Consider the following 20,318-nt stretch of genomic DNA (forward strand, 5'->3'; position numbering starts at 1 on the left):
GTGCAAAACCATTCTTGGGGAGAGTTACCAAATAGCATACTAAAAAACGCAACGGACCAATAGCATTTAAGATATTTCCCAGTGGGAAATACAACAACGAAGGTGATAAGAGCGCCTTTGGCGCGAAAACAAAGAAATTCAAATTTTCTAAATAAAATTACAAAATTAGATCCTTTCCTAAGTGAATTCTGAGGATTTAACGTTCCCAACAAAATGATTATAATGAATAGTTAAAATGAGTTCAAATCAGTCCAAGTTGACAGGGGGGGTTAGTGGATGGGTAATTTATTTACTATTTTATCTTCCCAATACTTAATCATTCATAATATAATACCATGAATTCGATTTGATTTATTTTTCAACTGAGAAGGTATATCCGTTTGGCTTATTTCCAAGATCGTAAGTTTATAAACTAACATATAATTGACCGAATATTTCAAATTCTAGAGTTTATAGAAACGAGTAAAAATAATTGGGAAATTTTGTTAGTCATTGCATAGATTTCTTAACCAAATCACTTTTAGAAGGTTAAATAGGTTTAGTTGTAAATTCTATTTGTTAGCGGGATATAGATTGGATTAAAGCATGCTCCATTCACTATTGCATTGGTACAGATTGATTGGCTAATTCTTATACCATCAGCGCTAGTCGATACTTGGACAAGTCTCTAGAATCTCCTCATGTAAAAACTATAAATATACTAACGTTCTTCCTACTATGCTTCTTATTTTCATCTAACTTTGTTACTTGGAATATAATATTTTTTCCTGTTCAACCGTGTTCTGAATTGCGGACTTGTCGAGTGAATTGGTGTCCGAGAATACTAAGCGATAGGAATAGCTGGGTTGTAATAAAAGAGAATTATAACACTAATTTACTTAGATTTTCGCAATTGAATTTTAATACAATTTCACGAACAGAACAAGAAATGGTGCGAAATGAATACTGAACAAATAATAAAATGATATGTAAGAAGAGAAGCATTCTATGTTTCAGGGTGAATAGAAGACGACAATTTAGAATTAAATGTGTCGACAGAGAAAAGAAGAAGAGATCGAAGGTCCTGAGTTCGGTTCCCTGCTATGGGATTGTGGATATTCAACCCTGATGAATCTCATACTGGATCAAAACGGTTGTCCAGTAGTTACAGGTTTTAAATGGTCGTCTAAATTATATCGGTTCTTGATCTTAATAAGTAAATCAACGAGAATTGATTCAGCCAACACCTTCGCTGTACAGTTTCCAAGACGGTAACATTTTAAACACTTTTGAATAGTTATAAAAATATTGATAACATCTACTCAACAACTAAACGAGTGAATTATCATTTGTTAGAATACAATTGCTAATTCATTGGACTTTCATCCCAGGGATCAAAACTTTAAGTATGCATCAGATAATGAACCATAGAAATTATAGCATTGAAAAAAAATCAAAACATTTCGAGAAACTGTCGATAAAAAAACGGGCAATTGGCGAAATATTTACTGAACACAGTCATTACGAATGGACACTACTAACTGCAGAAAAGCAGAATACACTCACTAGACAAAATTGTTTCATTTTTGCTCATAACACCTAACATATTCTCCGGTATGCACTACTGTAAACTCGTAGAATGAGAAATCAATTTACACGATCTCGTTTCTTTAATGATTCTTCAGTTCATATCAATCTATGATGTGAACAATTAAATCACACAGATCTATAATGTTTATATATATATATATATATATATATATATATATATATATATACAATTTCTCTGGATAGCGTTTTTAGCGAGCAGCATATTTACAATTTAAGAACATATGCAACTCAAAACAACTGTCTCTCAATCAACACCCAAGTCACAATTTTCAATACAAATGCAAAAACAGTTCTACTGTATGGGGCGGAAACTTGGAAAACTACGAAAGCCATCATCCACAAGATACAAGTGTTTATTAACAGTTTTCTATGCAAAATACTTCGGATCCGTTGACCAGACACTATCAGCAACAACCCACTGTGAGAGAGAAGAAACCATATCCCAGCGGAGGAAGAAACCAAGAAGAAGTGCTGGAAGTGGATAGGACACACATTGATGAAAGCACCCAACTGAGTCACAAGGCAATCCTTCACATGGAATCTTCATCGTCAAAGGAAAACAGGAAGACCAAAGAACACATTACGTCGAGAAATGGAGACAGACATGAGTTGGAGAATGCTGGTCGACGGCCTATGCTCCATTTGGATTAACAGATGTACGTAAGTAATTAAATATATAAAGATATTCAAATTTATTGTTCTGGGACTTGTCTTGATAATTTTATCGCACTGTGCTACTGTGGTATGCTAACTTGAACCGATACACATATAGGACAGATTCCAAATTGTGCATGACTGACTGGATTGACTTTATATCATAAATCTTTTTTTTTCCAAGAAACCTTAAATGTCTTTCTGTGCAAGGAATAACGATGAAATTGAATAACTACATATTTGTATATATAAATCTATCAACAACAACAAAAAAAAAGTGAAAAGTTCATAATCAAGGTCAAACAAGCAAATAATTATACTACAAAAAAGCATACGCCCGTAAATCACTGTGTATACAAATATACATACATACATACATACACACACACACACACACACCATAGTCATTATTCATACATATATACTACTATAATAAAGGGAAATAAGGACAGTTTCCCTGAAGTAACAATATCATACGAATATAATAATATATACTATAATAATTGAAGAAATCAAACTAACAACCAATTACAAATTGTAACTATTTTTTGTACATTTTCTCTTTTTTTTGTTGTTGAAAATCTTAGATTAGATTAAAACGGATACACAATAGGGGGAGAAAGAAAGAAAGAGAGAGAGAGAGGGTAACAAATTGATAAGGAAGTAAAACAATAATGATCAATATACAATTATTCTATTATCAAAATGATTTGCTCATGAAGTATATATACATATATCAGATAAAAGTACAATAAAATGGATAAAACAATGAAAAATGCAAACTTGAGCTTTCTGTGTGAAATTCAATTATCATATATAACGAACTGTATATATATAGTTTTATATTAATCAAAACTTTTAAACTAATTGAGAAATTTTACTTTTAACTATCATATTTATTGATTTCAACACATAATTATTGGTACATGAGGGCACCAGATATATATGCACCACATAATGATAATAATAATAATAATAATGAAAATGAGAAGAGATAAAGAATGTACGGTGTGTATAAAAAGAAAAAAAAGAGAACAATAACGACCACAAATTAGTGTATGGTAGTGAAATAATAACAATGATGGGGGAAACGGAAAGAATTTTTTCAGTTAAAGAAGTTACAACCACTTTTTATGAAGAAAGTAAAAGAAGGTTACAGCAGGATCGCCAGTGGTTTCTATTCTAAGCCATATCTGATAACGTATCTAGCCACTGTGTCACACCATCCCTAGGAACCCAACTAAGGAGTCGTGAATGATCAATAGATGCCAGTTCTGTACAGCATTCTTTCATACAACAACACTATTTCATACACTGACCACCTCTCCGCTTTTTCCAACCAGTCCCAGGGTCGGCGAATAATGCACGACGAGGAATTCTCTGCGACGACATTTATCGAACATGTCCAAGTCACCGAAGTCGATGTTTCAAGATAGTGACATCAATTGAATTATCGTCTCTATGTCCGAACACACGATGCTGAACCTTTGCATTACTAACATGATGTTGTCACTGGATGTCAGCAATTGTTCGGAGACAACGATGATCAAACACAGAGAGTCGTACAACATCCTCAACTCGGTGAGGCCAGGTTTCGATAGAATAAAAATGATTGTATTAAACCTATTAATTGCTCAATTCCATCTCTGTAGACTGCATTTAATGAGAAAATCAACACTATCTCTAAATCCTAATACAAAAATCCTTAATCTTAGAAGAAAAAAAACATTATCCTGGTGGTACTGTATCTTATAGACGAACTAAGCGGATGGCAATTCTGGGACATTTTGCGCGGAATTTATTCATACATTTGGCTACAGAGTATTGTGGCGCTATGGTTGATGTCAGTTCATGATGAGAATCTTAACTTTAAATTCCTAATTCTTATCCTAAATGCCTAATTCTAACCAAGACCAATGTGGGGATAGAAACTTCCGTTTGAGACCTTTTAAAAGTTCGAGAATATGGATAATCAGTATCCATGAGAACGAGTTTCTTATTTGTTCTTTTTTTATTTACAGGCAGAGTAACCTGATAAGAACTTAATAGATTAATTAGCAATGAAAAATCTGATTACACTTTGTAATATTATAGTTTTCTTTTCCATAAACTATCCATTTGCAAAGTCTATTTTCTGATTGGTTAAGAACTGGTTGAAAATTCGTCGCGGTAGATTCAGGTATGTCTCTTATACTATACTAACCAACAAAGATTGAATACATGTTATCAATGAGCACACACTGAATCCTTAACAGACTATAGCGAAAAGAATTTCAAAGTTTGCCAAAAAATTTTCAATTCACGTTAATCTTAACATGATTGTTTTCTTATTCTTATTCCCTCTCCTTTTATTTCTTATGTGTATGTTTTTACCATGGAGTTTGAACGAAGACGTATCCATACACATAAGAGATGAAGTTTACTTTCGTTCGTTAACACTTCATTTACATGAGATTTGTTGATACTCTCCAAGTAGGCTATTTTTTGAAACTAATAAGTGAAATGTATTCAAACCTGTACTTTAGACGATGAAAAAAATGAGGTCATAAAGATGGATGTTTTCTAAGGACTATCCAAGAAAATTATGCCTCCCAAACGCTACACCAAGATTAATCAGTATTTTTAGAAACAGAATCTGTCTCATTCATCATCACCAAAAAAGTACCAGCTAGCTATCGAATGATATAATGTAATCGTTGAACATATTAACGTGAATTAGTAACTGTCAACATGATTGCTTCAAATAAGAAATAAAATGACCGTATTAAGAAACTTTGAACTCTATCTAATCAAATGAATAGATCAGGACATATTATGATCAATTCAGTTTACTTATAAATAAAAGGAGAGGAAATCTGTTAAGTCTTATTAATAACAATTGACGTATTAGGGTTTTAGGTCGACCTACGGAAAATTCGATCTACGAATGATTGAAGGTTTCTCTAATACGACGCAAATTAAATAGATCGAACATTTATCATACAGTAGCACTTCAACATTTTTAATCCACAGGCTAATAGAGATAGAGAAAACTTTACTTTCTGTAAAGAAGTGAAAAATTGAAAAAACAACTCTGACTTTGGGAGACATAATAAAGTTAGTTAGTTAAAGATGACGACAACTAATCATCCGGTAACAGCAAAAGAAAGAATTAACATACAACAACACAAAACCTAATCTCTTCATAGTAAAGCTAAAATTATGTTAACTAGTTAAACAATGACAATTAGGGGATCACAAAATCGCAATATAGATATGTAAAAATAAATTACTAGTTGTAACCCATTGACTTTTACATAGAAACTTGTAAATTCGAGTTCTATTAAAAAGCAAGTGTGGCTAGATAGAAAAAGAACGGTAACTATTGAATAAACAACAACATCATTGAAATTTAACTTGAAGCCTCCCTATGAAAGGCAACAAGAAAAATCATCCACTAGAAAACAGATATCCAAACACCGAAGAGAGACAGAGAGAATAAAAAAGATTTACTTTCAGTCCCGTTTAAAAATGTCATGTAAGTCAAGTCAATTATCACATGACCAATTCACATGCCAATTCATGAAAATCAATAGCACATGTTCACACGAACATTTAGACTGATTACTGTATAATAATTAACGTTATGTTTGTCTAGGTCTTGGTTCTGATCGAATTTCATCGATCAAGTTCCAATCTACCTACTGATCTAAGTGACTCGATATTGTGTGCAATATGCTTTGATGTTGGATAGCTGTAACTAATTAGCAGGAAGTCATGCTTGACACAATTTTCGTGATAGTTGACAATCGTCAGCAAGACGATCATGAGTGCATTGAAATGAACCCCTTTCATGAGATTCAATTCCGTGTATCACCATCACCACCTAACACAAGCATTCATATACACGTGATGTACGACTGTTCTCTTAATATCCTGCTTCGGTTTGGGCACCCGGGCAGTATCATAGCCCTTATACAAACCGAATGATTTATGTGGCGCATATCTATTTGGTGCCTTCTTGTACCTATGTTTATGTGCCTAAGCAATAATAATAATAAGTTCTCTCAATATCAATGTTGAAAATGAATACAAACAGCATAACTGTAAATCATAGTAACAACATTATGTTAGTAACATCTATTCGTCTAAAAATCAATATATGGTTTTTTATTATCAAACAAAGCACACACTCAAATCATAGTTGACAATATGAATAAACAAGTGTATTTTACCACTAAATTTTAGGTTTCAAATCAAAGTGAGAATGTGATACATCATCATCAAATTTCAAATATGACAACAAAATTGCATAAGCCCCCAAATGCCCTGGTACGGCCGAGAGTGGGGAGAGTCCGCTCTCCCTCTCGAAATACTCTCACACGGCCACGCGTATATAGCCTCTACCAGGGAAGTCCTACTCACTGCCTTCTCGTGGCGGGGGTGTTGTTTACGAAAATGAGAGGACGAAAAGCGAATGTCTGGAGCTTTAACCGGATTCCAAACCAATGGTGCACATGGGCTCCGGTATCCTATGGGAACAAATGAAGTATGAACCAATCGTTGGTCACCGGCTCCCATGGGACTGCATCTACTTACGATGCTCCACTGTCTTGTGGATCAGACCTTCAGGTCGAAGGCTCGGGGTGTGGCCCCCTAAGAAAACCACCTGCTTCTGTTTGGGCACCCGGGCAGTATCACAGCCCTCACACATATCGAATGATATTTGTGTGGCGCATATGTATTTGGTGCCTCTTTGTACCATTATCTATGTGTTGAAATAAATAAATAAATAATTGAAACAATTTTAATATATACAGAAACTGTCAACTAGCATTCTATTCTCTCTTCCCAATCCTATTCTATCCTGGAATGTATTGGAATCAATGTTAATGAATTGTGACAAAGGGAAGAAGATAGAGAAAAGACAAGTGACTTTAAAATTTGGAATATTCCCATATTGTACATATTTAGAACAACATAGATATATAAGCGAACAATATTGTTTTCGATTAGATCTTCATCAGGCTTTACTCTAATATAAAGTAATGTATTTATATGCATATATGAAATCATTAAACCAATCAAGGTAGTTTATGAGTCAATAATAACTATGGAAACGATTACATAATAAGTGGAAAGTACAAATTGATAGTGCATTAGTTTTTGATAAGAATAATAAAGGCTCAAATCAATGTTACATAATCGGAAATAGGTCAATGATTAGAAAAATATAGACGGTGAGATAATATTTATAAAGTTATAAGATGATGTAATAAGGACTGTTCAGATAATTGGACCACGAAACGTATATTTGAGAGAAAATAAAATAAAATGGTAACGGGGGGTGAACACCTCCCTTCGTGGTTAGGAAAAGGTAACGTCAAGACAATACGCAGCTCGGTTTTATCACACTTCATCGATAGCGGTTATGTAGTGGACAGAAACAAGTCATTTAAAGTTATTTATCGTATTCCCACTAGTTTTCCTTATGGTGTTCGATCTTGTCTCTTGCACATAGCAGAAGCTATAGGGATTCAAGCCAACAATCCAAGTCTTTGTGTTCAAAAGAAATATATAACACCCTTATCTCTCCCTGATGAAGATCTAATCGGAAACAGTATTGTTCGCTTGTATATGTTGTCCTAAAAGACAAGTGATATATATATATATACCTCCAAATGGGACGAAACTCCCGTCCTGAATTCCATTGCTAGTAACATTTCACCTATTACGTATAAACTTGTGGTAAAATGATTACATTGAGGCAATCCATACAGGATCTATATATAGCAACTAACTTCAGTAAAAATATCAACAATGTAATCATCTCAAACATGACAAATTAGATTATAAAGAATTTATAGTTTGAAAGGGAATAGATGAAATCGATGAGTATATATATGTAAATATATACATTATTACAATAACTTACTTCGATCCTGTTTTCGTTTTTTACAATCAAAATCTAATCTTCGTCCTTCGAGTTTTTTACGATGATACTGGAAGGATAAATTGGCAAAGATAAATCTTAATCAGTAGAATAGTTTATATAATAAAATGACAAGTTTATATACAAAATATCAACACAAGAAAAACAACATATCATAAACGATTGAGTAATATCAATTTTATTAGTTCCTCATTCTCTAAAACATTCAATCTTAACTGTTATGCATACAAATCAAGAATAATGAAGTAAGAAAATTGTTTAATGAGATTGTAGAGGGAAATCAATTATTTGCTTGAATAAGTCAAATAGCAGTAAAACTAATTCCGAATCGGCTAAACAGCATAAGCTAATACGCAAAGATGGATAGTGACTAGCAGTGGAATCCAGAATGTATGTTTCGTCCTATTTGGGACTCGTCAGCTGGATGTACCTGCGTTCCAGAGTTGATGTTCACTCTGGGACTCGAACCCAGTACCATTCACTTCAAACATCATCGCGTTATCCACAAGCAAAACAATACCAAGTGAGCATAAGCTAATGTTTTGTTTCTGTACAACAGAGCAATATCATGTATCACAAGTAGACTTTATCTAGTCAACCAGGGGGTGGAGAACTGTTTCATTCTAGTATAAGACAAACACAATAATGAGTACTCACGACCGTGCCAGAGATCGAACCTCAGAATTTAAGTTTAAGCAGTAAACGCCTAAAATTTAGAGCATTGAATCAATGTCCAGTACTAACTAAGATCAATTCATGATGTAAACTATAAGTAGACAAATTATTCAAATAATAACGTTGCCAAACAATTCAATTTACTTTGTAAGTAAGTACATAAGTATACAGATTGATATTTTTTCAATAATTTTCCGTAAATTGTGAAAAACATGTTCATAACCATAATGAAATTAATGAATCAGAATTAAATTTCGATTTAGAACACAATGGTATAACTAAACAATGACAATCAACACTATTTTATTCATTACAGTAGTGTGAAGTATGTACAACAGATTGTTATCCAGTGTTGAGAATTATGAAGTGATACATAACTGGATTAATAAATAAACCATTAGATACGTAAATTTGTGTATAATAATAATAATAATAATAATAATAATAATAATATTAACAATAACAATAATAATATATAGAGGTTTATCAAAGTAACAAAGTGTAGCTTATATGCAAAAATGGACAGTGACTAGCAGTGGAATCCAGGATGTATGTTTCGTCCTATTTGGGACTCGTCAGTTGGATGTACCTGCATCTCAGAGTTGGTGTTCACTCTGATGCTCGAACTCAGTATTGTTCGCTTCAAACGCTATCACGTTATCCACTTAACTACTGAGCACCGGTAGCCACTTGCCTATGCAATGGGAGAATTTAAACTATAGCTTAGTTTGCATAAATGAACACTAAGTATTATATGATCAGTGTGTATGATGAACAACCCATTTAGTCAGTTTTGATTTATACCTTGTACATAATGATATTGTCAATGAAATATTCAAACTAATTAGATAGAGAAGTTCATAAACCTATCATTTAATGATTAAAGAAACTCCTCCATTGTATAGTCAAATATTATGATCAAGATTAAGCTGAAACAAAACCCTTGATAAAAATCTTCAAAATACATATACTTACATTGATCTCTTTTAATTCATGTGTTTGTACACTATGTAGAGGATCTAGAAAATTCTCTTTCACATGTTCTTCCATAGTGTATTTAATATTTGCTAAACATTTAAATGTTTCACCAGCTTCTACAAGACATTGACCTAGAAAGAAAGTTATATACATGGATATAGTATAGATTAAAAAAATAATTTAGCCTATAAATAAAACTAAACAATCAACAATTTAAACTTACAAAAATGATGTACTAATGAAAATATTTAATGTATAGTTCTGGTCGAAAACTAGTTAAAACATAAAATCTAACTTATTCTTTAGAGAAAACACTAATGTGAATAGTATCATTCTTGACATAGATGAACTTTCACAATTGATTGATCATTGGGTGGTGATCAATGTCATATGTGTCAAGTCCTTCTTAGTGCAGATCGAATGCTATCGACCAAGATGCAATGTGGCCACCAGTCTAGGTGATTCAACATGGCGTGACATGCGAACAAATCCGTCAGGATGCACCAATTCCTTCAGACTACAGGTATACCTTGCTGAGGAGTGCCAAGTAGGACGAAATTCGGGTTAACAGGGTTTCCTGTTGATTACTTCTAACCACCATCTTATTTCAACAGTTGAACTTTACTGGTCACGTCTTTAAAAAGGCTGTATTCCTGAAAAGTTCTATATTAAGATGAGTCAGCTATTCGATGCTTCCTGATTTCAAACGTAACACTGATAGATGTTAGTTCGTGATGAAAACCACTTACAAATGATATATTTCCTTGACAATACTTTTTTTTCAAAATAAGTTTATACGGAAAATCAATCTGATGATTGGATGATATCTTTACAAAATCTGCATAAAGATACACTGAACAATTGTGGACTGTTTGAAATTTTTATAAAATAATCACTGTAAGGCGATGTTAAGTAAACTTTTCGATTACTTAAATGTAGTCAGTTTTTAAATAACATAAAGTCGTCTGTCAGAGACTGTCAAATAATGACAACATTTGACTCATTAACTTCACAGTATGCAAGTAGCCAGCCACTAAAACATAACAAACAGGTAAAAAAAAAAGTACAGTGGACTTGACAAAAATGTGTATTTTCAGCTCGAATTGTCAAACTACAAATTGAATCAAAAGTAAGTCGAAAAGAAGATGGCCGGAAAAATGAAAATCCCGTCGATAGTAACACACAACACTAGAAGATTACAACAAATGAGATTCAAAATAAGATGAATGATGGATGACCTTGCACAAGTGTAGTCGAGTTTGAACCAGATTACATCAAATAGACGTCATCAACAGAGCATCTAGCACATGTGTGATCTTGCCCATACCACATTAGCACGACGAGACGAAAATAACAAAATGTATAGCAGAAGAGATCATAGTAACGTAGTAGCAATGATAAAGACTAAGCTCTGGAAATATGGTTCCAAAAAGCATAGTGAATCGACTGAATTTAGACATTAGCACCGTTGGATGCCCGTCCAGTGGTCTAGAGGTTAAGTTTTCGCGTGCGAGACCGAAGGTCCTGGATTCGGGTCACGCGTGCGGAATCATGGATGCGCACTGCTGAAAAGCCTCATACTAGAACAAAAAGGCCATCCAGTGCTTACAGGTTTTCAATGGTGGTCTAGTTTAGATCAACTCATGAATTCAACAACGAAAAAGTATGTAAGAAGGAATATTGGAATTCATAACTGAAAAGAATATAAAACATGAATGCATCGGCACTATTATGAAAGGTCCTGACCCATGTCTCTAACCACTGATCACTCTTACCATGTGGACCTAAACCACATAGTCTGCATCTATTAAAATGGCTTAGTTCAACAATTAATGACTTCATGGAGTGACGCCATATTTTGATTTGGCCACATTTATCTTTTTTATAACATACTTCTACACCAACAACCATCACTCATCGAGATAACAGAGGATTGGGCATATGTAACACATGTCATAGCCAATTCAGCCAATGAAGATTAAGGACCTCATTAACTGGTTTGCCACCTTTACCAAGTACCATAGACTAATGGTCTAACCTTAACATTACTCACATGATCGTCCCAAGAAACACGAGCACTGTTTCCAAAATACCTATCATCAAAAACCTTTAGTCTACACATGTCTCCTACTTCCAGAAGAAAATGTTTCGCAGAAATCAAGTTATAGAGTGGATTACCCCACCGTATACATCCCGTTTGGTTGGTGGACGAACATCTTGACTACGCCACAGGTGAGGCTAGTAGGAGAAGTCAATCATGCTCTCTCGATTCGTACGGAGAGTTCTGACCAATATGACTGGGAATGTTAAACGGTCTTTGTTTTTATAGTACTAGTTCTAATCAATGATGACATATTATAGATAAAACTGGGGTCGAATAACGAGTCAGATAGTGAATACTACTTCAGTGACTATTCAACTAAGCAGTATTTGCTATCTTTGACAATAATTAGAGGAGGTAGGGTGTTTAGTACATAAAATGACGATGGCGTGATGAAATGAAAGACCTTTGTTAATTAAAAATGAACTAGTGTAAACTTCAATAAAAAAACAATTAACAAATATTGATCAGATCAAGATTTAAGTATGAGAAAGTTATTAGAAAACTTATATCAGTGTTAAACACTATATTAAACATACCATAACACGAATCAGGACCTAAATCGCGACCAAATTTTACCATACATTCACCTAGTTGATTTTCAGGTTGAGGATAAGCTGCACATTTTGATTTCCCTTGTAACTTGTTCAATGTATTCATTGTCATTAATTTGGCACGATAGGCTGGATTTGGTTGTAGATATTCTTGTGTTTGTGCTATGACATCTTCAAATAATTTAGAAATTGTATCAACTTTCTAAATGATAGATTTAAGAATTAAACATATAATCAAAACTTGCTTTTTCAATTTCAATATATTCATCATCTAGTTTTGTACCCTCTGCTCCTCCAATCTTCTCACTCATAAACTGAAAAAATGGGAAAAAAATGAAAAGTAGATTTGTCTTATTAAAAACAATTACATTTACAAGATTACTAAAAGTTTTTTATTGGTTTGATGATCCTAGATTAAATATCATAATGATAATGAAACACTGCCTATGAGAATAATACAGTTACTTATTTATGCCTGTTACTCCTCGTGAAGGAGCATAGGCCACTCACCAGCATTCTCCATACAACCCTGTCCTGGGCGATCCTTTCCAGCTCCTTCCAGTTGTTACTCATCCTTTTCATATCTACTTCTATTTCTCGACGTAATGTGTTCTTTGGCCTTCCTCTTCTCCGCTTCCCTTCAGGATTCCAAGTTAGGGCTTGTCTCGTGATGTAGTTTGATGATTTGCGTAATGTATGTCCTTTTCACTTCCATCGTCTTTTCCTAATTTCTTCTCCAGCTGGAAGCTGATTTGTTCTCTCCCAGAGAAGGCTGTTGCTGATAGTATCTGGCCAATGGATGTTGAGTATCTTGCGGAGACAACTATTTATAAACACTTATACCTTTTTGATGATGGTCGTAGTAGTTCTCCAAGTTCCAGCTTCATACAGTAGAACTGTCTTGATGTTCGTATTGAAGATTCTCACTTTGATATTGGTTGAAAGTTGTTTTGAGTTCCATATGTTCTTCAATTGTAGGAATGCGACCCTTGCTTTGCCGATCCTCGCCTTTACGTCTGCATCTGAACCTCCTTGTTCATCGATGATGCTTTCCAGGTATGTGAAGGATTCTACATCTTCCAGAGTTTCGCCACCAGCATTGACTGGATCGCTGTTCTTCGTTTTGAATTTGAGGACCTTGGTTTTCCCTTTGTGTATGCTGAGGCCTACTGATGCAGAGACTGCTGCTACACTGGCTGTCTTTATCTGCACCTGTTCGTATGTATGCGATAGGAGGGCTAGGTCATCTGCGAAGTGCAAATCGTCTAATTGGTTCTGAACTGTCCATTGTATGCCGTGTTTTCTCTCAGATGTCGAGGTCTTCATAATCCAGTCGACCACCAGAAGAAAGAGGAAGGGAGAGTAGACAACCTTGTCTGACTCCGGTCCTTACTTGGAATGCGTCTGTCAGCTGTCCTCCATGCACGACCTTGCACTGTAGTCCGTCGTATGAGTTTCGGATAATATTGACAATCTTCTCAGGAACTCTGTAGTGTCGAAGAAGTTTCCATAACGTCCTCCTATCTACACTGTCAAATGCCTTTTCATAATCAATGAAGTTAATGTACAGTGACGAGTTCCACTCGACTGATTGTTCGACGATGATCCGTAGTGTCGCAACTCGGTCTGTGCACGACCGATCCTTCCGTAATCCAGCTTGTTGATCTCGGAGTTGGGCGTCTACTGTATCTCTCATCCGGTTCAGCAAAACTCTGTTAAAGACTTTCCCTGGTATTGACAGTAGTGTAATGCCTCTGTAGTTTTCACATTTGCTCAGATCTCCTTTCTTTGGAATCTTGATGAGGTGTCCTTCTTTCCAGTCCATCGGCACTTGTTCCTCCTCCCAAATCTTTTTGAATAGAAGGTGAAGCACGTTTGTAGTTACTTTGATGTCTGATTTCAGTGCTTCAGCTGGTATGTTGTCAGGTCCTGCTGCTTTCCCGCTCTTGATTTGTCAGATGGCCATTCTAATTTCTTCCGTCGCTGATGGGTTGACATTTATAGGAAAATCTGTGTGTGCTGCTTCGATGTCCGGTGGATTCATTGGAGCCGACCCATTCAGGATTCCCTCGAAGGACTCTACCCATCTGTTCCGCTGTTGTTGAATTTCAGTGATTGGCCTGCCTTTGTCTTTGACCAGTCTCTCTGGTTTACTATATTTCCCTGCTAGTTTCTTCGTTGTATCGTAAAGCTGTTTCATATTTCCCTCTCTTGCAGCTTTTTCCGCCGTCGTTGCTAGTTCTTTCACGTATTTTTTCTTGTCGGCTCTAATGCTCTTCTTTACTTGCTGTCTTCTTGTTCTTCCTTTCTTTGATCTTGTCCAGTGTTTCTATAGAGATCCATTCCTTATGATGATGCTTCTTTAGGCTCAGGACCTCTTGACACGTTGAAGTTAATGCTTCTTTGATACCTTTCCAGTTGTCCTCCATAGTAGTTTCTTCTTCCTTCAGTAGATCCTGTAAGGCTTGAAACCTGTTGTTGAGAGCTATCTTGAATTCGTTGAATTTGTTAGTATCTCGAAAGAAGGCTGTATTGAACCTCTGTAGCGCTGTTTTTCCAGTTGTCCAGTGTTTCTTTAGCTTCAGTTTTAAATTGGCCACAACTAGGTGGTGTTCTGAAGCTATGTCAGCTCCTCCCCTGGTTCTCACATCTTCCATTGTCCTTCGAAATTTTTTATTGATGCAGATGTGATCTATCTGGTTTTCTGTGGTGTGGTCCGGTGAGATTCATGTCGCTTTGTGTATACGTTTGTGTGGAAATATTGTGCTGCCTATGACCAATTTGTTGAATGCACACAGATTTACAAATCTTTCCCCATTTTCGTTTCTCTCACCCAGTCCATGTCGTCCCATGATATCTTCATATCCGACTTTGGCGTTTAGATCCCGCATCAGAATGGTGAGGTCCTTTCGTGGGAACTTCGGTAGGATTGATTGCAGCCGCTCGTAGAATTGATTTTTAATGTCGTCGTTGCTATCATTGGTGGGTGCATAACATTGGATAATATTCATTGTGATTCCCTCCTTCTTTGTTTTGAATGATGCTTTGATGATTCTGGATCCGTGAGATTCCCATCCTACAAGTGCATTTCGTGCTACTTTGGACTGCATTAGAGCGACTCCCTGAGTGTGTGGAGCATTTTCCTCTTCGTGACCGGAGTATAGTAGCATCTCTCCCGTATTTAATCTTTGTTGTTCAGCTTGTGTCCAATGGGTTTCGCTTATTCCCAGTACTGCCAAGTTGTATCTCCTCATTTCCGTTGCTATTCGACTGGTCTTCCCGGTCTCCCACAGTGTCCGGAAGTTCCGTGAACCTATAAAAATTGTTGCTCTGGTTGTTAGAAGGGGCATCGACCTCGTGGCTTCTGAAGGAACTCGGCCTTCACCGTGAGGCGTCACAGTTCTAAATGAAGACCTTATAACTCTCAGGGTAGAGTTTAAATGGTTTGAATTATTTTTTCTGGTTAGCGTTTTTTAGCGAGTTAGTTTTTTACGGGGTGGGGTTGCTAACCCTATGCCCAGTTCTCCTCCTTTACCCAGGCATGGGACCGGCAGTAACTCTAGAAGAGCTACAGGCTTCCTTAGGCTGAAGTCACTAAATTTATGGATAAGGACCGTACCTTGGTTGTTTTATCCTTGGTACTAATTTTGTTGTTATAGTAGTGATCTACCAAATGCGACACTGAATCACACTTTGTGTACGGGATAGTGATGCCAATCAGAGTGGCCAAACTGAAATGAATAGAGTAAGGTTCAAATGTACGATCTACTAGTTGGGAACTGAGTCTCTCGACCACTAGACCACCGCTTCACTCCATTCTGTTCTATCCTAAGGATGATCTCACTCATATTTTACTACAAGTGACGATTTTTAACTCAAAAATATATTACAACTCTAAAAAAGTCACATGCCATTAGCTGGTTAAACAATCAATGACTTCCAGTGTAGATGCCTTGTCCTGGTTCGGCTTCCTCTGATTTCCTTAAATCAACTTTTATATTAACATGCACAGCATATAAGATGGTCTATAGGCATGAATAACACATTTTAACCATTTGCTTTAATGGAACTTCATATCAACAATAAACTTACAACCTTTATCCAGTACTATAAGCTTAGCCTCGTTACTTACTAAACTGATTCTACGCATTCTAATTTCCGCTTACTATGTCTAAATGGCGTTGCAATTGGGATCGACACATATTTGGCTAAAGTTTCAGGTTATTTATAAAATGGGACCATATAAATTTAATAACCCGCTGAATAATAATAACTCATTAACCATGAAGCTTAGTCTACAAAAGCGAGAACCATACTTATATTTCGAAGGGTTTGAAGTTGAATTTAGTGAGCAATGAGACACCAGTTATTATTACCATGCATTGCTAAAGTAATCATCATTTCTTTACAAAAACTCGGCTTGTTAAATAGATCTTTGTCTTGACAAATTATGGTAGTGACAAAACTATCAAGTTTATCAGACTTGATAGTTTGCAGGGGCTACAACTTATAATATGCTTTGGATTCAAAAAGTTTCAAACGTCATGTTGGTATGGGACATAATGGTAGAAACGAAAATCCCTATATCAACCTAAATTTATTATCTCTGAGAGTAAGATTTTCGACTGTTTTTCAGATCACTTACGAATGTTTGTTGCATCAACACCGAAGACCAGAAAAACTGACAGCTATAAGACCGAAACATATATTGATAAAACCAGCTGAATGTTATCAAATCACTGGATATAGAAATAACAACATAAAACACTGTCTAAAATCTATATTAACCTAGTTTGGAGTACTCTCTTTAGATCGGTCCTACTAGAAACCAATACAACAAAGTCAAAAACCTTTCTGTAATACATTAGGTCGAACTGGCGGTATTCACATCGTATCTATTTCACTATATGTCGCCCATTACAGATACTCTGATTCTTCGCACAAAACGTTAAGAATGAACATTATTGATAACCGATGTTGACAACTGGCTGAATAAAACGGTAGTCTATGTAGTGAATTTGTTTTTAGTGACTAAAACAGTTACATTTGCCACGAGTAAAATAACAATATATAGAATTAACCAGTCAATCATCAACGTACAACCTGATATAAATGCGCTTCCCAAGTTGCCGTTTCACACTAACATGACGATGTGGATAGCAAATGAAATCAAAATAACGTAGTTGCAATGATGATGAGAAAGACCGAACACCAATAATATGATATGCATGGTATCCGTGTATGTATTATCTATTTATTTATTTAAACATAGTTGGTACAAAGGGGCATCAAATACATATGCGTCACACAAGTCACTTGATTTGTGTGTGGGCTGTGATACTGTTCGGGTGCCCAAACCGAAGCAGGTGAATTTCTTAAGGGGTCATACCCCGAGCCTTTGACCTAAAGGTCTAATCCACAAGGCAGGGGTGTTGTTTACGAAAATGAGAGGACGAAAAGCGAATGTCCGGCGCTTTAACCAGATTCCAAACCAATGGTGCACATGGGCTCCAGTATCCTATGGGAACAAATGACGTGTGAATCAATCGTTGGTCACCGGCTTCCATGGGACTGCATCTACTTACGATGCTCCATTGCCTTGTGGACCAGACCTTCAGGTCGAAGGCTTGGGGTGTGGCCCCTAAGAAAACCACCTGCTTCGGTTTGGGCACCCGGTCAGTATCACAGCCCTCACACATATCGAATGATATTTGTGTGGCGCATATGTATTTGGTGCCTCTTTGTACCATTATCTAAGTGTTGAAATAAATAATAATAAAGGTCTAATCCACAAGGCAGTGAAGCAACGTTAGTAGATGCACTCTCATAGTAGCCGGTAACCAACAATAGGTTCATACGCCATTTGTTCCCCTGGGATCCTGCAGCCCATGTGCACCATTGGTTTGGAATCAGGGTTTACCAACTACCCTATATGAGTCCTCCATATGCACCAACCCTGTTAAAGCGCCAGACATTCGCTTTTCTTCCTCTCAATTTCGTAAACAACACCCCCGCCACGAGAAGGCAGTGAGTGTATACGTGTGGCCATGTAAAAGCATTTCGAGAGGGAGAGTGGACTCTCCTCACCCTCGGCCGTACCAGGGCATTTGAGGGCATCTGTGTATCTGAGTGACAAAACAATATGACTGTATAGAGAGTAACTAATAACGCTTAGACTGATCTCTTACCATGTCGTAGAACATAAAGCGAACTCGTAAGAGCACTTCATGTCATTATTAATCTTTTAGGCGCTAACATATTGTCTTCTGAGTCCTCCTACAACCTATCATGTAGACAATCACGAAAAGGTACAAACACCACGATCGAATAAATTTATTTTCAGACCCCATTTTTTAAATTGATTAGTACCAACCCCATCAGTAAACAATTTTAAAGAGGAACTGGAGTTTTTTTCCGTTTTAGATTCTAAACAGATTTGAAACGTACTGGGGTTGTGAAATACCCTGTACGCAAAAATACCCTTAACTTTTAGCAGTGAAACAGACGAGAAAATTTATGGACGAACCAATCGGACCCAAGATCTCGAGTCTTGGAACTTGAGGCAGAATTCATTCATTCATATGGCTAAACTACATTTTGGTATTGTAGCAGATATCAGTGAGTGATAAAAACCCTAATTCTAATTCCTGGTGCTAACTTATGAATTCAACTTCTAGTCTCAGTTCCTCATACTAATTTATATTCCTATTTCACCCGTAATAAGTGGTTGAAGCTGTTCAAGGACACTTGCATCGCCCAAAGGCTGTCCACAAACCATTGAGGCGAGACTATAATTTATGGACTAACCAATCAGACTTGGGATAACAGGTCCCAGAATTTGGCGCGAAATCTGTCTATCCATTTGGCCAAATACCATTTTGGCATTTTACCTGTCAGCTCGTTATGAAAACTCTCGCAAATCATATTCCTTATTTTCCACACTGCTTTTTAACCCTCATTTAGCAGTAGTATGTACGTGGACATTCTTAAGATAACTTCAGCGTCGCCCAAAGGTCGTTCATAAATTATAGTCTCACGAAAAAGCCACACGAAGATTAACAGTTAAAAGACAAACTAATCAGGCCAAATCTGTCCATCAAAAATTGCTAGGTATGTGGAATCTCCAAATACAACTTACGGGGAAGAAAACCAATAACGATTTAGAATAAATCGCCGTTAAATTGACTAACCGCGAATCCTGTTCATAGGCTTTTAATAGATTTCCCATTATTACTCGTGTTCGTTCGTAGTTACACAGTTTGACTTTCGAACGACTATTTAAGGTAAATCCTAAATTCTAATGGGTCTTGATCGACAAGGCATTTATACAACAACTGGGTTTCTTACTCTTTTTACCGAAAGGAAGGAGAGAACCTTAAGTCTCACTCCCTCTGTTGAAGTTGGATTTGGAGAAACGAGGACCATCCTACGAACATATCAGTCTTACTAAAAAAACTTATTAGGAGCAATAGTTCAACAAGTAGTTTATAAGCTTTTTACTGGTCCCGCCTTGCGTCATATAGATGAGACGTGCCATTGTGGATTTTAAGTATTTACATGATCGTAACTCACCGAAATATTGGTTTTAACGGATAACTGTTCAGCAAAAACAGTGTAAACAACACATGGAAAATGTGATACTCGTGAAATGAAACTCGGTGGTTTAATTATATGGATGAAAATGTACATGAAACAACGAACTAATTGTCTTGAGAGCAACTCACCTGATTAGCTTTGTTGATTTGCTTCCTCAGACCAGCGAGAGACATTTTTGCAGACCTTGACGGAATACCATTCAAAACAACCGCGTTAGCAGACAGCAATGAAAAGTGAG

General features: G+C 36.1%; 1 protein-coding gene across 1 annotated transcript in view; it reads right to left on the reverse strand.

Moving 5' to 3' along the window:
• Positions 1 to 20,318, reverse strand: part of SH3GL3 (Endophilin-A3) — a 55,436-nt gene extending 35,118 nt beyond the window's left edge. The window contains exons 1-4 of the mRNA XM_051216548.1: positions 20,209 to 20,318; positions 12,470 to 12,798; positions 9,827 to 9,960; positions 8,159 to 8,225 (exon numbers count right to left, since the gene is read on the reverse strand). Of these exons, the coding sequence (XP_051067145.1) occupies positions 8,159 to 8,225; positions 9,827 to 9,960; positions 12,470 to 12,596 (328 nt within the window). The 5' untranslated portion in view covers positions 12,597 to 12,798; positions 20,209 to 20,318. The remainder of the gene's footprint in view (positions 1 to 8,158; positions 8,226 to 9,826; positions 9,961 to 12,469; positions 12,799 to 20,208) is intronic.

This window comes from Schistosoma haematobium, chromosome 4 (assembly GCF_000699445.3).
Source record: "Schistosoma haematobium chromosome 4, whole genome shotgun sequence".
Taxonomy (NCBI): Eukaryota; Metazoa; Platyhelminthes; class Trematoda; order Strigeidida; family Schistosomatidae; genus Schistosoma; species Schistosoma haematobium.